This window comes from Corythoichthys intestinalis, chromosome 1 (assembly GCF_030265065.1).
Source record: "Corythoichthys intestinalis isolate RoL2023-P3 chromosome 1, ASM3026506v1, whole genome shotgun sequence".
Lineage (NCBI taxonomy): Eukaryota > Metazoa > Chordata > Actinopteri > Syngnathiformes > Syngnathidae > Corythoichthys > Corythoichthys intestinalis.
Genome location: NC_080395.1, coordinates 33,784,676 through 33,801,860, shown reverse-complemented (window position 1 = coordinate 33,801,860; position 17,185 = coordinate 33,784,676). Strand labels below are relative to the sequence as shown.

General features: G+C 38.1%; 1 protein-coding gene across 2 annotated transcripts; it reads right to left on the bottom strand.

Moving 5' to 3' along the window:
• Positions 1-185: 185 nt before the first annotated feature.
• Positions 186-17,185, bottom strand: LOC130924599 (E3 ubiquitin-protein ligase AMFR-like). 2 transcript variants are annotated; one of them, XM_057851269.1, is made up of 14 exons: positions 17,017-17,184; positions 15,338-15,649; positions 14,750-14,842; positions 14,509-14,673; positions 8,794-8,946; positions 8,660-8,700; positions 8,451-8,583; positions 8,236-8,369; positions 8,027-8,137; positions 7,040-7,236; positions 6,860-6,963; positions 4,963-5,103; positions 4,614-4,804; positions 186-2,052 (listed from the first exon to the last, which is right to left on the bottom strand). In XM_057851269.1, the coding sequence occupies exons 2-14, from the start codon at positions 15,590-15,592 to the stop codon at positions 1,896-1,898; spliced, it is 1,875 nt and encodes a 624-aa protein (XP_057707252.1). In that variant the 5' UTR covers positions 15,593-15,649; positions 17,017-17,184; the 3' UTR covers positions 186-1,895. The 2 variants fall into 2 exon arrangements, with proteins under 2 accessions (XP_057707252.1, XP_057707256.1); XM_057851273.1 differs by lacking the exons at positions 186-2,052; positions 4,614-4,804; positions 4,963-5,103 and adding an exon at positions 5,134-5,921 and having other exon boundaries at positions 17,017-17,185.

Genomic DNA, 17,185 nt, shown 5'->3' with positions numbered 1-17,185 from the left:
ACCAATTTAGCACATCTCAAATTTTTACATAAATATATGGGTAATGCTTTGAAATCCACTTCTGTTGATAAGTTTTTTTTATCTGTGGCAATGAATTTCTCAGAATGAGGTCATTTACATTTTGCTGAGAAGCTGAAGCTATTATGTATTCCATACATTTAAAAAAAACAATTTACACAAATGACCCATGAGGGAACCTTCTTTATTTGTAGGCACATATACACCGGTAACGTTCAGTCCAAAAGAAAATTCTCTATCATTTCACATAATTGTCAGAAATTAGGTTCAGAATAACTAAAAAGAAAACAAAATGCTTCGTTTTCACCAATCCAAAACACACACCAACCACTTCCCGTGTAATGACTATTTAACACTCTATCTCGGCATTTGGAACCTGGGTGGACAACCTGTAGCCCATGGGCCATCACTAACCATTGAAAGCATTTGATCCACCCTGCCGTGCAATTCCAAAAACAGGGGAATCCTCAAAGCAACTTGTGAAAATCCCCAAAGTATTTCACCCTCTCGCATGGATAATGCATCCATCTTGAAGACGCTGCTAAATGAAAATGACAAAACAGTCTCAACAGTATCAACCTTTGTGATTATCTTACTTGCTGGTGTTTTCTTCCCCATTTGTGTAGACAAAGGCAAAACATTTCCATAAACCCTTTTCACATTTGAAAATGACTGAAACGGACATGAGATGCCAAATACTCGTTGGAAAGCAATTTCGTATTCAAAACAGTTTAAAGGAGGAAACCATTCGCACATTACAAAATGTAATACTTCCCCTTTACTGCTTCCATGAAAAAATATTAGAAAGCAAATAAAATGACACACCTATACTCCCCTTGCTGGTTAAACGACAACGGACAGAAATGATACACAGCTGACATTTCAATAACTGTCTGCAGCATTAAAAACATTCATGTCTGAATGAAAAACAAAGTGACGTTCTCTAACACAAGGTTAAGAGAACTAAAAATAATTCTGCCTACATTTACTGCAATTCACAGTTGAAAGCCATAAAATAAAAACATCAGATGTTTTGTTTGTTTTCCAAAAATAGAATATAAGATTGACCCCTAACAGCTTTTCAAAAGCGTATATTTATCAGTAATTAGGGATGCACTGAAAATTAGGTCGCTGAAAATTTTAGGCTGAAAATGATATAAAAGCTAAAGACTTTAGTCATCAAAAAGGATTATGACAAACAAGCACTGTAGATGGCCTAAGCAGAGAGAAATAAGGGGCTCTAAGGCAGGGCCTCAGGCAGAGTTCAAGATAGACTTCAAAGAAATGTGCACGTGAGTAGGGGGGCACAACTGGCTAAAGTTTACTACCAGTTATTTCTGCATTAACGCTTATGTTGCACCTTGATGCAACCCTGATTGACCCTGCAACGACAGCCCACTAAACTGGGTGGAGTTTGATGGCAAGCCCAATATTCACCAACTGGGCCCACGAGGCAACCACAATTAGAAAGGGCACCCTTGGCAGAGTCCAACACGTTCTTCGTCATTTTAGGTGATTGGCCAAGAATGATCATTTCGGTGCATCCCTACTCTGAATGCAACGCATGCGCTTATGTATTCTCAGCTAGCAGCCCAACTACATGGTAGCTTCCTCCCTGTTTACAATGAGTGGTACTTACACAAAAAGAGCATTGTAATACAAAATGCTCAGAGTAGTTTAACAGCAATTGGAGACTCCGGGGCCAGTCTCGATAGTCCGGCCTTAATATTCCACTCAGAAGGCCATGTGCGCAATGCTCTTTAATAATTTTGCTCTGAAAATGTTACGATGGCTGCTGACTGTATTGAACATCATGAGGGGGAGGAGTTAAAAACACTGTCATGCCTTAGCAGGTGACGATGTCTGAAGCTGGGTTTTCAGGGCTCGGGATTCGGTTGTGTGTGTCTTCCTGTGGTTGTTGTCACAGATCGAGGCCTCAGTGTTACAGATTCTCCAACTGAGAAAGAGTCCTCCTCGTCCTCCAGACTGGGAACATCACTGTCCAGCTCCTCTGGACTCTTGTTTAGATATCTCCTGCAAGTAATACCAAAATGGAATGACTGCGGCAATACATCACAAATGAATACAGTTACACATATAAGTTTCAGGTGAGGTTCCGCTCTGAAACCCCCAATTTAGCCAATTTTCAAAATTGGCCGATATGCATGTGTGATACATCAATGGAAAGCTTAGATTCTCAATTTTTGGGGGGAAGAAAAAATTTGAACAGGAGGGCATTTAAAAAAAAAAAAAAAAAAGTTTTTTAAACAGCAAAACCCTATCTGGAGGTGAGAGCACGCGAGAGCAGAATTACAGACGCCATGACTTTAAAGAGATATTATCGCGTACTTACCTTGTTTCGATCCAAAAACTCCATGTAGCATGTATCACTAAGTTTCAAGACACAGCTGTGAATGGCCACAACTGGATTTTTGGGGGATTTTATGGGTGAAACATGTTGATATAACAAGGGTCGCGATGCAGAAATCGCAGACATCAAGGAGTGGTCAAGATTTTCTTTTTCATATTTACCCTTTTAAAAGTTTATTTTCCATTTTTTCTTTGTTTGGATCGATTATTTATCATCTAACATATTGGAGAAAATGCGACAATAACAAAAAAAATACAATTAAGCGATGATTATGAGGTAGATATCCGTGACTTTTTTACAGACCCCCATTTTTTCATTGTGACATAATTTGAAGTTTAACATATGTGAGTGAATAATTTTTTTAAGTCGTTTTTTTTTTTTTTTTAAACAAAATGTGAGACATTCATTAATGATTCTAAGCTAAAAACAACAGGCATTTTGAATAATAAATATAATTAATTACCTTCGTTTTATGGCTGGGTTGAAACAAAAGCGGTTGCGCGATGTCTGTAAACGGGGGTTTTCAGGGTAAAACGGACAAATTAAAAATAGTTTGGGGGCTTAACGCACCATGAATCAGCTCTGGCAGCATATAGACGTCTGTGTTTTCCGCCCTATACAGTTAAAAGCCTGCTTTGAATCAAGAAACTCTGCAAGCAACTGACGCACAAAGATTTGTAATTTCTCTTAGAAGATGGCATTTGCAGATAGTATTGCTGAAATAATGCAAACATAAATGGTGACATCTTATGGTTGCTATGTGAACAAACCTATCTCAGCTTTCTGCCATTACAATGAATTGCATTTTATTTATTTATTTGTTAAAACTATTTCAAGACCGTCTGTGAAAGACTATGTCCATGTATTGTTAATAAATGGCTTATAAAACATAACTGTCAAATTATAAAAAGTAACGTTTGTTTTTGTTCCTCCCAAAAAACATGAAGAGGTTCTCTACCAACAGGCTTAGCAAGTTTTATGTAGGGAAACCCTGTATTAAGAGCACAATTTTAACCTCATCTACAAATAGGGTTGCCACCTGTCCCTTGAAATAAAGAACAATCCGAAATTCGGAATTAAATGTTGCGTTCCATATTGAACTAATACGGAATTTAAATTAATAGATACATTTCTATGCATTTTAGGAGTTTTGGCGGATGTCCTTTTATTTCTCTGCCTGTACAGCTTTGGGCGTGAGGGGGGCATCCCATATTTCTTATTTAGGAAAGGTGGCAACCCTATCTACAAATGACCTTACCCATCTTTGTTTTAAAAATCCAATTACAGTGATACCTCGGCTCACGAACGCTTAAGCTCACGAACTTTTCGCCTCAAGAACATTAAATTCGCGAGCATATAGTCTCTGCTGGCGAACTAGTTTTCGGCGGACGAACCAAGCCACGCGGTCGGACAGCACCACGAGAAGCTGACGCACGCTCACGGCGTCCCAGTTCGTCCCCTCCCTTTCGTTGAGTGCGGACGTGGTTTGTGTTTGATAGACATTTTGGACCATATTGAGTGTACTTTTGCTATTATGGGACCGAAAAAGAGTTACATACAGTCCTTATGGAAGGTGACTCGTGTTACCAATTCGCCCTCGACTGGTAATTGGCGGTGCTTTCAGCTTCCCACCGTCGTGAGAAGTGGACCGGCGAGTCACGTTGGCTCGTTGTCGTCGGTTGTCTTCGGTTCGCCCGATTTCCTCTCCAGAAAGGAGGCGGCGTGCATACAAACACCCAGAGGCGTCGGATGGCTTTTTGTGGGCACTTTTATTAACAACCAAAAGCATGTGGGGGGCACAGCAGTGGAGTCTACGCTAACTGCGCACTTTGCCGGTAACACTCTCCTTCCAAACAGTAACTCCCTCCCTCCTCCTCCCACTCCTCCCACTCCCATACCATCGCAAAGGTAAATAAAACAACTTTATTATACAGTACAGTTTATTTCTTTAATTATAATACAATAGCACACTTATTATACATAAAATAAGGTATATTTTTGTGTAGTTTTAAGGCTTATTTAGTAGAAAATTATGTTTTATGGGGACCTGGGAACGGATTATTCTCATTTTAATGGTTTCTTATGGGAAATAAATGTTCGGAAGACGAACTTTTCGCCTCACGCACACTTTCTGGGAACCAATTATGTTCGTTAGCTGAGGTATCACTGTAGATTGTTGAGCACCAACATTTATAAACCCCGTACTTAAAAGCTGTCCCTGTACCTGCGTGCTTGTTGGATAAGCTCCTCTTTCCGCTGCTTCAACATTGTCTGCCTCTCCTCAGCTGATTTAGAAAAGCGACCGCCTCTAGCTTCAATGTTGTCGGGCTCTCTGGGGCCCTCGCCAGTGGCTCCGCTAGGCCCTGGCTGCTCATCGAGGACAGGACTGACATGCAACGTCCCACGCTCAACTGCCTGCAACCATATTGATACTCGTCAAGGTCAAATTCATACATAAACATTCTTGCACATTGGTGTAATGCATTTAATAAGGACAACATGAAACCGAGCCAATGATAAACAAGTTCATATGGTAAATGAAGAGCCTTGAAGATCCAATTGTGACATCTGACCTGTGCAGGTGGAGGGAAAGGCACCTGGATGCGTCCCTCCAGGATGTTGTCAGTGGTGACCTCTACAGAACGGGTCAGCTGAAGGTCTTGCATGACCAGGTATGAGGGCACCTGAGGGAACATCTCCTGGATCTGATGAGCCTGGTGACAAGAGATACAATCAGAATCACAATGCCATCGTAAAAGGAATAAAGAATGCTGAAGGAATACAAATTTATAGAGGAGTCATAAATCTGTGGTTTTCGAGCGTTATGTCTTGCCGATAGAAGCTAAAGTTGTGCCGAATTTTTCAGTTTTATTAGTTGCGCTAGACGAGTTCCCCTATATGATCTTGCCATGACAGTAAATTATTATTATTTGGAAAATTATTTTTGAAGCATAAACATTACAAGGTCAATTTTTGATTTCCAACTAACATAACCATACTTTTGCGTTCACATTTTTAAGACTTTAAAATTAGATTCAAGACATTTTAATGCCAACTAAGGCCTTATTTATCATTTTATTAAATTCAATGTCGTTTAAGTGTTTTCAAGGGTCCGTGGGAACCCTGTGGCTAACACTTGCACAATGTAGTAATTTTGGGGTACGAAATACAGTAGTACTTCTACTTACGAACATCTCTACAAACGTCCCTCAATGGGAAAATATTGCCTCTTTTTACGTAAGAAATCTTAGGATATAAGAGGCAAAAATAAAGTACAGTACTGTAAAAGATACGTATGTACTTCCTGCTTCCTGCCGTATTGGTCATCGTCTTTCCCATCATGCTTCAGTAATGCCAGTCTTCTCTCCTATCGGCCTATTGTTGATGACGTTTATAGTTGGGTGTCGCAGTTGGGTGTCACAGTTGTGACGGTCTTACTGTTGGTATAGCGGGCTCGAGGTCTTCGCCAAGGGCACAAGTCTCCTCGTGTTTTAGTCTCACAAAGAGTTTTTTGATGAGTGGAGAGACTTCTCTGGATTAAGGAAAACGAAATCACCGAAATAGTAATTGCCCACAAAATCAACACCATTTTCGATCTCATGAAATACCTATAGCAAGGTTACAAGACTACTTCCAGAACCAATATTTTTTTTAAGGAGAGGTACCACTGTAATCATAAAGTAAAATAAACTTACCATTAGAGGCGTGTGAAATTTCCGATCCTTAGATTATTCGCGATTTGGCCGTGGAAGATTCGAGAACGATTCACAAACGTCCACATTCCGATTATTTAATTATACCAGGTAAAGCGGAACTAAAACACAGTCAGCGTGGTCTTAGAGATGCAGTGAGGAATGGATCGAGGGTAAATATCATGTTCAACTCATGCCACTAGGTAAAAAAACAATAACACTTGACTGCGGCGGACAGCCACTACAAACAACGCCCAGTTGCTAGTTGCTACAATCATACGACCACATAATGCTACAGTAGTAAACCGTTAGTAAACAGCCGCCATCTTAAAGCAGTAGACTTCTCTAGAAGGCCCTGTTGTAGCGAACCTAATTAACATTTTATCTAAAATATGCCTAAATTGGCAAAATCTTGACTTGAATCTATTTTTAAATGATGAAACAGTTTTAAAACATGTCGAAAGTAGACATAAGGGAAATTAGGGAATAACGGGAGCAATTTAAAGAACCGTTGATTTACAACATTGAATTAATTGAATGTAGTTTAAAGCTGCTGATACAGAATGGGGACTTGAGTATTTTATTTACTGTTTTGAACTGTTAACTTGATATAGAAATATTAGGTTGGTTTAGCCTGAGAGGATTTGTAAACAATTAATGTACGAAAAATTTAAAAAAGGGTGGTCAGGGGTGCATCAATAATCGATTTATAATCGAATCGTAGCCTCTGAATCGTACTCGAATTGTTAGGTGCCCCAAGATTCCCACCTCTACTTACCATGGCCATCAACTGAGAGTTGTTAGCCTGAGCAATCCCTAAAATGTTGGTGGTGTGCATCACTTCGACCGAGAAACTGGGCAGCCAGCTGGCAATACGCGAGCCTGTGGGAGAACAGCCTGGTATTGTGACTTGCCGACATAATATGAGGAGACCGCGTGTTTCTTCGTGCAGACTGACCATCGAAGTGGAAGAAGTGATTGCGTTGATTGATGTGAGGCCTCGGATCTGCAGCGGGTCCAGCAGGACCAGCGTTGTCCTCCATGCGGGCGCCCTGTTCCTGGCCTCTTTCCTGCTCGTCTTCCCCATTGATGTTGAGGGACGTGCGGCAAGTGGGACACGAGGTGTCCTGTTCAAGCCAAGAGCGCAAACAAGAGCTGGAACACAGAGAAACAAACAAACAAAAAAAACTCAGCTAGGGCTTTTGTCTGAAGAAGAAAAATGTTAAGTCAGGAAAAAAATTATACGGGAAATATGATCAGTATAAACAAGGAAAACATTTGTATGACATCAAGTGCTATTAATGCCTTACATGTGATAATTATTTTTGCTCTTTGGTTACTCTTTTGGTTGTCTAAAAACATTTACTTCAAACTCAACCTCAACATATCACAAAAATAACCACTTCACCAATATTTTTAATTTTAAGGACATTTGAAATTAAGGGATTTTTCCTTTATTTTCATTATTCCAAATCATTGATCTAGAATAGTCAAAGCAGAAAAAAATGGCCCAACTTTTCTTGAAATAAAATGATGATCGGGCTTTGAATATCTTTTATTTTGTAGCCGATACATATTATAGGCTTCTCTCTAAACTTCCTCCAACCTTCAGACATGAAAGTGTTACTGTAATTTTTGGACTATAAACCGCACCTGACTACTAAGCCGTATCCACCAAATTTTACAGGAAATCTGCACTTTTTCTATATATTACCAGAACTGGCTATCATTGAAGGGGAAAATATAGCAACTTATAGTCCAAAGAGTACGGTGTATATCAGTGATTTTGCCCATGAACTGTTTGTTTCGTCTTCACTGCCTGCCATTTTCTTTGTGACTTCTTGCCATCCGACTTCTTGCACCAAAATATCAAAAATGCATAGTGACCTATGACTACGCAAAAATGACCTATAGCAACTACAAGACACATTCAGATAGCCCTCACTTGTGGAAGAGATGACCACAGGGAAGTTTGCGTGCTGTCACCATGGCATCCCAGCAAATTGCACAATCATCGTCATTCACTGCCAGCTCCTCTGCTGTGGCAACCGCGAATCTGTATCAAAAATGATAATCATGTTAACCATGAAACAACTACAAAACAAAGTAAAATATTCCCAAACCATAATTATTTCAAGACTGATTTTCATGTACCTAGCCTCCATGTTATTGATAACGCGAAGGTAGTTTTTGTGTCTGCGAAGGCGACGCTGCACCTCGTGGAAGAGATATCGCAGTTGCATGAAGATGACCAGACTTGCCATGGACAGCCAGATGTTGCCGAAAAGCTGAGAAAAATATCGGAAGGCGAGGTGAAAAACGATCAGAGGATGAAGCAGAAGCAAGTGTACTACTGAATTTCTAATTACCAGCATATGGATGTGATGCATGAGATCTAGAAAAAGCATGGCCAACTCCATGATTAAGTCTGTGTAGTACACGTAGGTTCCTTTACTCTCCCATGTTCCTGGATGACTTAGGTCCCAGAGGTGGATGGAATACCTGCATAAGAACAGCTCTAACTTAAAATTGGTAGGAAAAAAAATTGTCATTTCTCTGCAAATCCCTTAAGACTCACCGCATGATGACATGTCCTGTGCGAACAGTCACCATCAGACACTAAAGACAAAAGTAAACAAACATACATTAGGCTATGCTATGTAAGTTCAAAGAGCTAAAAATAGAAATACAATATTTAGACATAATACTGACCTCTGCAGCCATAAAAGATAGGGTGTGCATTCCATGGGATGCCCCAAGTAGGCCACAGACCACGGCTAGACCACAGCAGTCCAGCAGGAGAGAAACCAGCAGACACATGACTCGCACATGGCTGTTCATGGGAGTGGAGGGCGAGAATGACAGCTGCAACAACAAACAAGAGTGACAAGGATTGTTAAAGGTGGACTGTTAATGGCATTGAGTGTTTTCAGTGATTTATTTCTAAATATTTTTTAACATTGTACTGATAAATCAAAAACAAAAGGTGAACCGAGGGGCTAATTTCATAAATTTGGGGGGATCTGTGCTCAGTTGGTCACTAAAAAAACTAATTGAACATATCCGCCGATCCCGCCCAGTCATTTAGCTACATTAGCCCGCCAGCATTCGCATCAGATACTGTACTTTCTTTTGGCTCTTTTATCACATAATTCATAAACTGGTAAGGTCTCACTCACCTTTATCTGATCTCAATTTACACCATTGAAGTATAAATGCCATTAACCGCACAAAATTCAAATGCATGAGGAAGCTGGAAAATGTAAAGTGTACTGGGGTACAGCTAATGGCCTTTACTTTGGCAGCTGATGGTAATTGTTCCAATGTTCACCATGTATAAATGGAGAAGGCCCCCAGGAGACCATTCTCACCTCATTAGTCTTTTTCCTTTGTGAGTGAATCCAGTTAGATAATACCTGTTTTGTGAAAGCTCACGTTTGACTCGCACTCAAATTGTTCCAGCATTAAAAGATATGATAATTCTAACGCAGTTTGTGGTTTTTTTGTTTGTATTCTGGTTTTGTGATTTGTTTTCTTTACTTCTGTCAATTCAAAGCTGGTCTGTTCCCTTCTCTACTAAGGGAGTGCCAAAAAATCGATTATTAGATGCATCGCGATTCGACACATGACGATTCGATTTTCCTTAATAACTTTATGACAGCCGCTTGTAGCGGAACGAAATTCAAGACACGTCTGCCGCCCGGACACCTATGACGGACGCACGCACAACATTATGATGGATGCTGCCGGTTACTGAGCGAGAAATTTAATCCTTTTCAAAAGACTGGAAAATAAATTTATGTATAGTCAATTTGTTTGTTTCCATTCATTCCACCAGTGTAAAGTTTTTTGTATTGTTGAAAGAAATAAGTACTGCCTTTGAAAATGCTAAGGTTTTTGCACCTTCTTGTGAAAAAGGGTATCTCAAGATCAGCTGTGTGTAGTTAGGGCATGTTGAGAAACAAGTACTCCCTTTAAAATGGTTAATGTTTTTGCACTTCTTGTTTAAAAAAAAAAAAAAAGCAGTTTAAGAGCAGCTTTTTGTTGTCTGGCCATGTTTCCATTGTTCCTGTTGAATCATTAGGATCTTTTAAATAAAAAATGGACATAATAATAATAATGGACATTGTTAGGCTACTTTTTCAATTAGTAATGTACGACGTATCGATAATCGTGATAAGCCTGATAACCACTATCATTGCCAATACCTTGATAATTGTTCAATAATGGAATCGTAACACCCTTAATCATAATTGAATCGACTCGTGGGTTACCTAAGATGGCACACCCCAATTGTCCACACATTTTTTAAACCTGAGCTAAATTATACAAAAATAAATAAATAACTACACTGTCAATTGCAACTCCAGGCAATTACTCTCTATGGCTTCCTTGTTTTTGAAAATGATGGACCATCACAAGCATTGAACAGACACCAGAAAAAAAGTATCACATACAAGGAGCTGTATTTAAACGAACCCCTTCAGCTCTATTAATAGCACTAGAATGTAGCAGCCTGTTAGGTCAATGACACGTTTTCCCTTGCGACAGTGTAACACGCTCCTGTTCAGTTGTGTCGAGTGTTGTGGAAAATAAAAATATCATATGATGAGAGATGGTCAATAATAAAGAGCAATCTGGGGATTTCAATAGACTAGGGCTGCAGCTATCGAATATTTTAGTAATCGACTGAAAATTCTATCGATTAATCGAGTAATCGGATAAAAAAAAAAAAATTTTTAGGTGAAGAGCAATTATAAATATACATGAGAAAACAAGACATTTTATCTAATCTTGAACCATTTTCAGTCAATCAATGTCTTTATTTTCGATGTATATTGTTGAAAACAGCCAACAATTGCATATCAGATGTAACTAGAATTAAAAAAAAAAGACTAATTCACTGCTTTCACTCAAAAAACCTTTAGATCTTATTAAAAAAAAATCTATATATACATATATAAAATATATACTGTATGTATATACCTAAAAATGCCGTTACGCTTGATAACACACATCACTTAAAAGTTAGGATTTTTTACCACGTGTTTCAATTGAATTTCTATTTGTGTCAAGCCATTTTTAAGTTCTAGTTAAGTTAGTTTTAAGTTAGTCTAAACTGTAAGTCCTGATAGGATTTTGAGTTTTTGCAGCGTTCAAAATAAATGTATGATACAGGCTGTATTGGAGCACATTAGGGACCAGTGCTACTTGGTGTTTTATCCAGCAATGACTACTGAGCTAAAATTGATAGTTAACATTATTGAGTTTTTATTTTACACCCTGATCACTCCACAACGCTATGTTATGTTAAAGCCTGTATGTAAGACACGTAAGCCACGCATCGAAAGTGGTCATAATTAATAGAAACCTAGCCCTCCGCGGGGCTAACGTTACTTGAGCTAGTGACAGTAACATTAATCTTATTTATTAGCCCTTACCACTCTTTATTAGCGCTTAGCGCTCTACTGCTTTAAGATAGCGGCTGTTTACTAACGCTGCCCAGACGCGGCCGAGTCTGTCATTTCGCATCTAGTTCAATATACATGTGATCTCTATGAGACTCATCACACGCTACCTGCTACCAACGTAGCATCGTGTGGGCTAGTATTTAGCAACGTCGGCGTCATTTGTAGCGGCTGTCGGCTGCAGTAAGGTTTTTTTTTTTTGCTTCTTCCTCTACGCACGTGACATCAGCGCGTTGTCCCGCATTAAAAGTAGTCCGAGCAAAACGTGATGCTTAGAGCTGTCAAAATAAACGATTACTCGAGGTGAATAAAATTACTCGGATCAGTTTTTAAACTCGAGTTACTCGAGTATTCGTTTCAGCTCTACAATAGACTTTACTTAAGTCACATCGTGCGTATTGTCAAGGGAAGGCATATATGGTTTGGGATTTTTCATTAGTTTAGTTTATTTTTTTCTCTCCCTCTATTTAATTTAGTATTAATTAATTACTTTTTAGAGGGAATTTGGTAGTTTTTAAGGCTGCAACTAACAATTATTTTTATAATCGATTAATCGGACGAGTAATTAAACAATCGGATAGATGTCTCTTTTTTTCAATTACCTTCACAATTTATTTAACTTGAGGTTGTTCTAGGCATGTTGTAAGTAACAATGAAGACAAAATGGATAGCTAGTCTACTAAAACTTGTTAAAGTTTTAATAAAGGTTCTGAGTAAAAAAAAACAACAAATTCTCAGTACACAAATAAGATAAAAAGTCCTGTTCATTCAAGTTAAAAAAGTGCTGCTGATTGACATTTTTTAACTTGTGGGTGAAGCGCAGCTATAAATTGTGTCAATGACTCATTTATATACTTTAAACAAACTAAACAAAAAAATCGAATAGGGAGAAGGCAGACTGTAATGAATCAGTTCTCTTTATCAAACAGTTGTTTATATAATCCAAAAACAAATTTCAAAGTACTCTCTCTTGTTTGACAATTTACAGTATGAATGGGTTTATGTGTGCGGTTTCTTTATAAAAAGAAATGAGACAACTATCTAAGAAAAACTCAAAACTTGAATATGCTTCTCCAAAACACCATACAAACGGACAATTAAGACACTGATTAGCATAATCGCTACCTAGCTTAGCGCTCCGTGCTAAGTAGTAAGAGCTCATCAACAAAGAATGCAAACAATACCATTGCCTTCATTTACTCACCTCTGACGGAGGCACACTGGATCTAACAACACAAAAGACAATCTAACTCTCGACAGTTCGTAAAGTTATTGATTCAGCAACCCAATTTGAATGTAGCTGACTAGCAGTGTACTCTCTCTTGCTCTAATCACTGGCGCCCATGAGCACCCTTAGATTACAAACAAAGAACCAAACGGGCCATCTCATAGCAACTGGCGAATATCGTTTGTCAAATTTGTTGGCAACTAATTTTTAATCGATTAGTTGTTGCAATCTTAGTAGTTATTAGATTTCACTTTTCCTGAAATTATTAGTTTTTAATATTTTCCTTTTTCGTACATTGGGTTAATTGTCAGGTACAGAATTAAAAAAGATAATAACACAACGCAAAAAAGATAACATTCATTTTTTTAAAAATATATTCAGTCATTCTGAATTTTGTCAATTATATATGTAAATATTAGAGCTGGGAATCTTTGGGCACCTAACGATTCGATTACGATTACGATTCAGATGGTCCGATTCGATTCTAAAACGATTACTGATGCACCCCCCCCCCCTTTTTTTTTTTTTTTTAAATATTTTGTACATTTGTTCCAAAATTGTTCAAAAATACTCTCAGGCTAAACCAAACTACTATTTCAGTATCAAGTTAACATACAGCAGTAAACAAATATACAAAAATAACAGTAAATAAAAAACTCCAGTGCCCATTCTGTATCAGCAGCTTTAAACTACATTCAATTAATTTAATGTTGTGAATCAACCGTTAAAGTTGTTAAAATTGCTCCCGTTAATCCATAATTTCCCTTTTGTCAACTTTCGACATGTGAAAGTTTTAAAACTATTTTAAAGATAGATTCAAGTCAATATTTTACCGATTTAGGAGTATTTTAGATAAAAAGTTAATTAGGTTTGCTTGGAAGGTTCGCTACAACAGCCTTGCAGAGAAGTGTACTGCTTTAAGATGGCGGCCGTTTACTACGACTGCATCTAGCTTTTTGTAGATGTGCTGCAAACGCTACCGCTACCGTAGTGCATCTAGTCTTATATAAATGATATCTACCGTAACATTATGTGGATGACGTACTTTTGTAGCAGCTTCAGGTATGTTGTTGTGTTTTTTTATCTCGTGGCATGAGTTGAGCTAGAGCCATGAGTTGAGCATTGGCATTACCCGAGGGGCCGGGTAATGAGAAGCATGATGTTTAGCTACTCTCGCTCCGTTGCTCATTGACCGCGCAGCGCGCTGAGTGTGTTGTACTTCCGCTTTACTTGGCATATTTCAATAATCGGAATTTGGATGTTTGTGAATCGTTCTCGAATCTTCCACGGCCGAATCGCGAATAATCTAAGAATCGGAAATTTTGCACACATCTAGTAAATATTGCTTCTGGGGATGAAATATGAAAATAACATGGTTAATATCATTAATTACAGTTTGTTTTAGTTAGTTCTTTGAAAGCACGAAACAATTTTTCTGTTTTATTTTTCTTTTACCTATATATTTCAATTAAGTAAAACATTAAATTCTAGTTCCTGCAATTTTGTTGATTTTTTTTTTTAACAAGTAGATCGATAAAAACTTCATTAAAGCTGCCACATGCTTTTCCCTAAAAATGAAATGTTTGACTGTCTTTATTTTCCACAAGTTTGGTCAACTAAGCTTTTTTATATAGCGCTCTCAAAACTGCCGCAGTGTTACAAACCGTTTTAATTTAAATATTACAACTAAAGTTTAGACAAAAAAGAACTGTGTTATCACTGCAAACTTACATATTCAAATCGGTCCTTACAGAGCTGCACCATTAGGTGAAGAAAGACAAGGGCCGAGAACCACAGACACCACATCACCACCTCCTCCACAGTCTGTACATTCAGCACGCCAAAGATGAATATAAACTTGTAGAATATGAAGTTCCAGAACTTGTCTTTTAGGTGCTGGGGAAATCAAAAAATTGTGATCATTAGTAAGTCTTGTTTGCTCATATTTTAGATATAGATGCAACAAACTCACTTGCTTCTCACTGACTCTGAGAGGGCCAAACACCACATATTGAATAATTTTTGCTATTAACATTAAAGAGCAGCAGAATGTGTTGACAAGCACCTGCAAGTAGAAGTGCAGGCATTTTACTTTTTGAATAGCAAATAACTCAGTTTGCATTTCATTTGCTAATAGTACAGAAAGTCAACCAAACAGTGTAACAAACCGTAACACTTAGCAGAGCACTGTTACATACTGGACTGTATACACAATATTCTAATTTCCTGACTGTCTCAGGAAATTAGAATATTGTGTATTCTAATTTCCTGAGACAGTCCTGTATATATACACAGGACTGTCTCAAAAAATTAGAATATTGTGTATTCTAATTTTCTGAGACAGTCCAGTATTTAAATGGTTTAAACATTAGGACAACTAGTGTTGCACGTGTACCAGTTCCAAAAGCAGAACCTTCTTGACAAAAATTCGAGTTTACAACATTTTAAGTACTGCCATAAAATGTATGTATTTATGTTATGTAACATTTCACAATATGGCCAACGGTGAAAACAATTTGACAGTTCTGGATTCCAACATCTTTTTAGAGAAAGAGCTCACCCATACAAGGAGGCTGTCAGTCACCAGATACCACATAACAGTGGTTGCCAGTTCTGTGTTACTCATTTCATTATTCAAGTGCTCTAGATCAACATCTGTGCCCGTCGGGGTCTCATCTGCTTCCAATGACCCAAAACCAGGATCGGTCACAGTGGTGTAGGCACTGAAGATGCTCGCCGCAAGTAGAACTACAGTCAAAGCCGTGTATGTCTGCAGACTAGGCCAAGGGAACCTCTCCAGAAACAGCAGAGGCATTTTTGCACCGGATGTTCTCTCCAGCCGTTAAAACTGTGGTTTGCCCCCGTGTCAGACCTTAAAGGAGAAGTTTGTTAGCTAGGGGTGATCACACTCAGGTCATGGGATTTGTGATACACGCTTTATTTAGGAAAGCAGTGTGTATGTCTCCGACCAGATGTCACTCTTGTTTTAATCACAGCTTATCATCTCTCTCAAAAGAGCAAGAACTGTATATGTGTAGAAAAAAACCTTTAACACAAAACAACAACTTAGTTGACAAACACTCATTAAAAAAATTATAGGTAAGAAAATACTGTAAGAGCGCCTCAATTTCATTGTACAATTGTGAAATGGCGACTAAGCCATTCATACATTCAAAACAATGCGTCATTATTATCGTTTCTACAGGTACGATTCTACCAAATATGATATAAAAAAATTGAGCTGCACTCACATTTTTAACTCACTGTTGACCAGGTCTATTGTTCCACTGATTTCCTACTTTGGCCCACTCCCAACGCTAATTTCATGAATTTTCGCAACTATAAATATTTCCTAACTGCCCTAATTACATTTATGTATTTTAACCATTTCTGGAGTGTTTATCATTTCTAAACTTTTAAAATATGTTTTTTCTTTGCATGCTTGATTACCAAATTAAACCACACCACATCACCTCACCTGACCTCTAGCTCCAAAGTGTTTTGGCTCTATTCACTTTCTTTGGTAAACCTGTGCCCTGGGCTTTCTATTTTGATTTCATAAATTCCTCTTTATCATGTTTTCTATACGTGAGATTAGCAATATTTCAACTGAAAGTCAATTGAGACTAATAAAGTCATGATGGGATGGGAAAATTGTTGAATATCAGATTTTAAAAATAACAATCATTAAAAAAAAAAAAAAAAAAAAAAAAAAAAAAAAAAAGATCACGTTTGACAGAAAAATGTGCATTTCCATAATAAGAGTGTCAAGCTCCTTAACATTTGTTTCAGTAAAACAATAAAAGACTGGAATCGTCTCGTGTCACTCAACTGATCTTAGAAATTTAAATACACACAATTACACTAAATTAATTTCAATTTTAATTTAATTTTGGCCAGTTGTGTAAGTAATCGGAATGCAGAGAATGACGATAGCCAGGTGAGCAGTTTACCTGCTAGCACGTCGACCTGGCCTGACATGTTTATCTACTTCAAGCCTGAAAGTTCCCTCCCGTTCGAACCACGTTTAGCTAATTTATTTACGTTTCCTTATGATGGAAAAAGTACGTTTTTCAAACACGCCAAGCCAAATGATGTTGAATCCTCGCTCCAAGTTAAAGCTATTCGAACGGCTAACGACAGCTAACACTAGCTTCCAAGTTGGCTAACATTAGCTACTCGGCTAATCATTCTTTACAACCGGTTGAGGTATTGAACATGTATTAAACGTTCACTTACACTTTCCCGGATTGTCACATACACTGTTCAACTTCGGCGTTGTATCGTAAGCTGTGGTTTTACGACCGCTCCATTAAAACCCTACTAATTGTCAACATCGTCATGTTTACTTCGCCAAGACGCAGTCAAGCTGGGGGGAGGCTCCACTGTCTCATACGCAGTGTCACTA

Excerpts from the sequence above, each read along its gene's own strand:
- LOC130924599 (XM_057851269.1), bottom strand. The coding sequence starts at position 15,592 with ATGCCTCTGCTGTTTCTGGAGAGGTTCCCTTGGCCTAGTCTGCAGACA. Across the intron at positions 7,237-8,026 it reads TGTGGTCATCTCTTCCACAA|CTCTTGTTTGCGCTCTTGGC; the intron begins GTGAGGGCTATC and ends TCTGTGTTCCAG. Across the intron at positions 2,053-4,613 it reads CTTATCCAACAAGCACGCAG|GAGATATCTAAACAAGAGTC; the intron begins GTACAGGGACAG and ends TATTACTTGCAG.